The sequence below is a fragment of the Oncorhynchus kisutch genome, linkage group LG20 (genome assembly GCF_002021735.2).
Source record: "Oncorhynchus kisutch isolate 150728-3 linkage group LG20, Okis_V2, whole genome shotgun sequence".
Classification (NCBI taxonomy): Eukaryota; Metazoa; Chordata; class Actinopteri; order Salmoniformes; family Salmonidae; genus Oncorhynchus; species Oncorhynchus kisutch.
The window spans coordinates 25810745-25816767 of NC_034193.2; the positions used below are offsets into that span (position 1 = coordinate 25810745).

The 6023-nt window shown below is 41.2% G+C and overlaps 1 protein-coding gene across 1 annotated transcript; it reads left to right on the forward strand.

Annotated features, from left to right (window-relative positions):
- Nucleotides 1-218: 218 nt before the first annotated feature.
- ccr10 (chemokine (C-C motif) receptor 10) lies at nucleotides 219-3720 on the forward strand. Its single transcript, XM_020453325.2, has 2 exons — nucleotides 219-343; nucleotides 2217-3720. The coding sequence occupies exons 1-2, from the start codon at nucleotides 247-249 to the stop codon at nucleotides 3503-3505; spliced, it is 1386 nt and encodes a 461-aa protein (XP_020308914.2). The 5' UTR covers nucleotides 219-246; the 3' UTR covers nucleotides 3506-3720.
- Nucleotides 3721-6023: the final 2303 nt, after the last annotated feature.

The following is a 6023-nucleotide window of genomic DNA, read 5'->3' on the forward strand; positions in this document are numbered from 1 at the left end:
TGTCTAAAATAGAAAGTAAAATCATAAAGATTAATCTCCATATTACATTATGTGACTGTATGAAACGTTTACATAGGTTGCTACTGTAGGAAATAACCTTTGCCAAGCAACTTTTGACCCCCAAAAAACTAATTTGAATGACAAACATCCTTTTTGTTGACACCGTGGTGCATGTCTTCAGTGTCATGAAAAGTTTGAGGGGCATGGGGTCAGCAACATCTTCTTTGATAGGCTATAGACAAACATATGGTAAAGGTGTGTGTCCTAGAGATTGACATCTCCCAAACAAGTCACTGCTACAGAGGAGGGCATCAGGACATGTCTGTCACTGTTGACAGCAGAAGTAAGTTTTGAAATGAATTGAAACTAAGAAATGGGTATTACATTGTTCAAATATAGTTGATTATCTTTATGGGTAATGAAATCTTTAAATACATGTATCGTTCTGCAGAAATGAGTAAGTATATTAGGAAAAAGTATACTATATATACTTGTTGATGATCCATGCTGCTATTCGAGTGCAATGCAAAAGTAGTGATGATTATGGTCACACCTTCACAACTATGAAAGAAGGTAGTGTGGTTGATTCTCCAGTGCGCTTCATTGTCTGACTAATCCATAGACTTTTCGGAGGGTTTATTGTTTTAGTACCAAATTCACTCAGCTGCCAACGTAATAGCTATGAATTGTTAAAGTTAGAATCAATTTGATTTGATTTGATAATTGAATTAGTTAAATTCTTCTTTTTAAGTCTGACTTTTCACAACAATTTTAAACTGTACTATCTAAATTGATATTATAACAGTTAGTAGAGTAGTATAACGTTGCATCTGTTGCAAAATTGGTAGACATAATATCGACACATTGCGTAATACATAGGCTAAATTGAAGTAGGCTATTTCTTAACTGAAGTTCAACCCTGCACACTTGGGGGAGATTCTGAAAAATCTTCCACTTAAATCGAGTTTTCCCTTAGCCATGCATTGACGTGAATGTGGGACTCCCGTAAATGAGTGTTTCACCAAAGAGGACGTTAGGATTCGCCCCTTAGGCCCTTGACTCAGAGTTTATTTGACAGCAGTGAACATCTAGTATAATGTTCAAGGGTGTAATAATACATATTCTTCATCTGTTTAATAACACACTTTGTAAGCATCCTAATTTTAAGTTTAAAAAAGTAAAGTATCTATCAGGTGGAGCAAATCCATGTTTATTGATTTAATGTTAGGATATAGATAATCTTATCCTCTTGATTCCATCTCAATGTCTCATAAAATAATTCACAAACAAAACAATTCTACAACAACAAACCAGCCCTTAGTTTTTCAACAAAAAAGTTGATTATTCTTAATTCATAATTTGCTCTCTCAGTTTCCTCTTACCTTTCTTTGAAGTCGACTATACCTGTTTCCACCTGAAGCTAAAGTCACAAATGCAATAAATAAGAAATATTATCTACAACTAAAACACAGTTATCAGGTACATGTGGCAGAGGTGTCATGGAACATGGTGGTGGCAGAAAGCAAATTTAAAGGCTTGTATCACGCGACAGTGACTGATTTCTATACATTTAGTCAACCCACGGTTTCCCTTTCACCAACGAACTGCAGCTGGTGGCACGCAACCTATTCTCTTATGACTGAAATATAAGGCTGCTTACTCAAACGACACAAAATTATCAGGGTGTTCGTGACAATGTTTCAGCTCTGGGTTATTGAAATAGGAATATTTACACTATATTTGTGGGGCTGTGTACACAATACAGTGTCCCTATGGCGTTGTGTCGCTGTGGCCTATGGACAAGTGTGTGAGAATGGTAACTTACCTAAGTTGTCAACGGTATGGATAGAAAACAGCACTCAACCCTTTGGGACAAATTTGAATTGGTATATGTGCATAATGACTCATTTGTTTATTTGCTTCATTTGATTATGCAAACACACATTTGTAAGATGTAGAATAAATATGTACTCGAAAGGACTTGTAGTTGGAATAAGTTGTCACATCTTTAAATGGGTTACACAGCATAACCCATTTGAAGATGAATCCTAGCTTTTTTTTTTATGTGTGGAAGTTAGACCTGAATACCAAGGTGTAAATCCTATCTCTCACAAGCCTCAACTTGACATTATCTTACAAATATCAATAGCCTACGAAGCTTGTGGATAGGCTAACTCTCTGTGCTGCTGTGACTGATTTGTCATTATGTTACCCAGATATGGATCTCACAAGCTTTTTTGGCATGGATTACGATCACAGCCTGGTGACAGGGGACTACTTTGACTACAACGACACATCCACCAGAGGCTACGAGCTGATTGAGCGTTGCGAAGCCAGCGAGCAACAGCTGACCATCAAGGTCTTCCAGACCTGTGTCTTCCTCCTGGTTTTTCTCCTGGGCCTGCTCGGCAACTCCCTGGTCATCGCCACCTTTGTTCTCTACCGCCGCCTGCGTCTCCGCTCCATGACTGACATCTTCCTCTTCCAGCTGGCCCTAGCCGACCTCCTCCTACTCCTTACCCTGCCCATCCAGGCTGGGGACACCCTCCTGGGCCACTGGGCCTTCGGCAATGCCCTGTGCAAGGCAACGCATGCTAGCTACGCTGTCAACACCTACAGTGGGCTGCTGCTGTTGGCCTGCATTAGCGTAGACCGCTACATGGTGGTGGCTCGGACCCAGGAGGTGCTGAGGCTACGTAGCCGCATGCTGACGGGTGGCAAGCTGGCCTCGCTGGGCGTCTGGCTAACCGCCCTGCTCCTTAGCCTGCCCGAGATCCTTTTCTCCGGGGTAGAAAGAGAACAGGAGGGGGAGGCGCACTGCGGCATGAACGTGTGGGTGGAGGAGAGCTGGCGGGTCAAGACGGCCACCCGCTGCGCCCAGATTGCCGGCTTCTGCCTGCCCTTCCTTGTCATGGTAGCCTGCTACTCGCTGATTGGCCGAGTGCTGTGTGAGGGGCGGGGGCGGGGGGGCTGGCGGCGCCAGCGGACCCTGAGGCTGATGGTGGTGCTGGTGGCCGTCTTCCTGCTCTTCCAGCTGCCCTACACCGTGGTGCTCTCCCTCAAGGTGGCAGGGCCAGGGGCTGCCAAGCAGACTTGCGATCAGTGGGCTGCCACACTGCTGAGGGAGTATGTGACTTGCACCCTGGCATATACCCGCTGCTGTCTCAACCCCCTCCTCTATGCCCTGGTGGGTGTCCGCTTCAGGGGCGACGTTCTGAAGCTGCTCCACGGCGTTGGCTGCCTGTGCTGGGCCGTGTCTGGACCTCACCTGGAGAGCTGTACCTCGGGGTCACCCTCCTCCCTGGGCTTAACCACGCTCTCCCCCCTGCCGCCCACCTCACCTCTGCTCCTACCCCCCGACACCCTGGCACACAGCGTCAAATATCAGCCTCCCACAGCAAGCCATCCCTCTGGCCCGACCAAGGTGTTTCTCTTCCCTAGTAGGCCTACCCTGCCCTCAGATGGCCTGCTTCAGTCCACTGTCTCCAAAACCAAACCGGTCTAAACCAATCTTTGTATAGCTTGTGCGATCCTTATCAGGACTCACTTTTATAATTCATGTTAAGATTTGCATTAATCGATAATTGATTCTATTCAATTGTATTTCACTATAGTGTCCACTTTTATAATATATCTTATGTGCATTAATTGTGTATTACTGTAATCAAGCAGTGCTTGTGGGACTGTGACTGTATGTTTCCACTTGTGACAGCTCTACCTGAATTTATGCTATAAAAAAATATAAAAAAATAAATGCTTCATGTGATATTTTGGCCCGAATTTCTATTTAATATTAATATATTAGATATAAATATATAAATATAATATTTGCCTCACTTATCTTTGTAACAGAAACATATATTTTTGAAAATAGTACATACACTAATACTAAAAATACTAAATATAGTATGCATGTATGTACTACAATTTATGATTATTAATGCCAATTTAATATTCAATGGTTGATGGAACATGTCTCAAATAAGTATTATGTGAAGATATGTTCAAACAAGTGCAATATAGACAGATATGTAATGTATCTGTAGGTCTGTGCTCATATATTATAGAATCGTGTAGTTATGGTGTGTCTTTAAGGCCAACTGTTTAAACAAAATGTGTAGCATGGCATTGTTGAATACTGGTTTCTGATTGGCTTCAAGGGCATTCTATTTCGCTATAACACAGCACGGTAGAATTCAATGGCTATAGTTGATTCTTACATGTTCTATGTTTGAGCTGCTTTTGAAAGCAAAATTAGAGTTGAAAACATTATTGGCATTGTTGAATTCAATTTTCATAACAGCAATCTAGGACTGATTGGTTTTGTTTGATGAACCAGCAAGTCTGTTTGTTTAGTTACCAAGGCAACTACTGTAAACGTGCTAGCTGCTTCATTACACAACACCGTTTAGGTCTTTGCGTGTCAAAAAATATACACGTCAAATAACATTATTTGACCCGTAAAATAAGTTTTTAATTTGACACGTCAAATAACACAGTTTAATTGTAGAATGTTGTGTTGGACCGCAACTTCTGAGGTAGCTAGCTAGCACCAATACAACCTGCCTGTCATCATCTAAAATAACCCTAATTTATAAAAACAGTTCTTATTTGCTTAATGTTCGGACCCATCGATGTGAAGCTAGCCACAATAAGGATTAGCCACAATAGTGTACTTTGCTTTCAAAATAAAAGTATGTAATTGACAGCGATGCAAATGAATACAAATAGTAGAATTATGCCATAATTGAATAGATCATGCTAAACGTTATATATCATGCTAAACGAATGTTATATAAAATCAACAAAAGACAATAATTTGTTAATTCGACAAAATCTGTTGAAATCACACTATATGTATTAGACTTTCGAATTGTATTGGAGGCCTGCTAGGCTTTATCTGCCAGGTCAGGTCGCAGTTGCAAATGAGAACTTGTTCTCAACTAGCCTACCTGGTTAAATAAAAAATAAAATAAATACATGTTTATTTCACTGTACAGCCTTACCTATGCATTGTGGATCAATGACATGAGTTATTAGACTACTCAGTGACACCCAGAGAACATTAGCGTCGTAACTCTTATTGTGGGACTCTGAAACAACTGTGAATTGAGCCAAATGTATTGTCAGGTGTATTGAACACTATTCCAGAGGAAAAACAATACAACCTGGATGTTTTGGAATCTGATAACTCTGAGAAGGACATTGGGAAAAAAATATCTTGGGTATTGACTAGAATGATACTCCATGTCATTGAGCCCAAATCCTTAGGTAAAGTGCAATATGAATGTCAATGCACACAATAGGCTGACTGGTAAGGTGATTTCACACAGTCACAGTCCGGCGATGAGCTACAACGCTAATGTTTGCGTAAACTCTTCACAGTTGTGTTTTGTGGGTTTCACCTGGTAAACTGATACCCCATTTCATTGCTTCACATTATCTAGTCAAAATATGGCATGATTCCACCAATTGTAACCTTCTGCATTACTTTCAAAGAGGTGCTTTTATTTGGAAGGCAAAACGAAAATTCAAAAAAATATTGTGCCTAATCTTTATTGTGGCTAGCTTCACAACACATAACCTGGTCTGGTCTAGCCTCATGAAGGTAGCTGACTGCTTTTAGCTTTTAGCTGCTGACTACCGTTAGCTTTGGGTAACACGTTTTAGTAGCTGGCTACTATTTCATTAATTGAAGTTCAATTTCAATAGGCGAACAACATGTGGCTACCTAGCTAATACTTACTGACAAGGATTCCTAAAACACTGCTAAGAATTATGAACATGACTGCAGCTTCTACAGGTCATTGTTTTCAGGCTGGTTGTATTGATGCTAACTAGCTACCCCAGATGTTTCGGTCCAACACAACATTCTACAATTAAACTGTGTTATTTGACATGTCAAATTAAAAGCTGGGCTGGTCGCACTGCCCTCTGTAGTGCCTTGCGGTCAGAGGCCGAGCAGTTGCCATACCAGGCAGTGATGCAACCAGTCAGCATGCTCTCGATGGTGCAGCTGTAGA

Bases quoted from the DNA above. Each gene is read 5' to 3' on its own strand.
- ccr10 (XM_020453325.2), top strand. From the start codon at position 247: ATGGTAAAGGTGTGTGTCCTAGAGATTGACATCTCCCAAACAAGTCAC. The intron at 344-2,216 runs GTAAGTTTTGAA...TATGTTACCCAG, and splicing joins TGTCACTGTTGACAGCAGAA to ATATGGATCTCACAAGCTTT.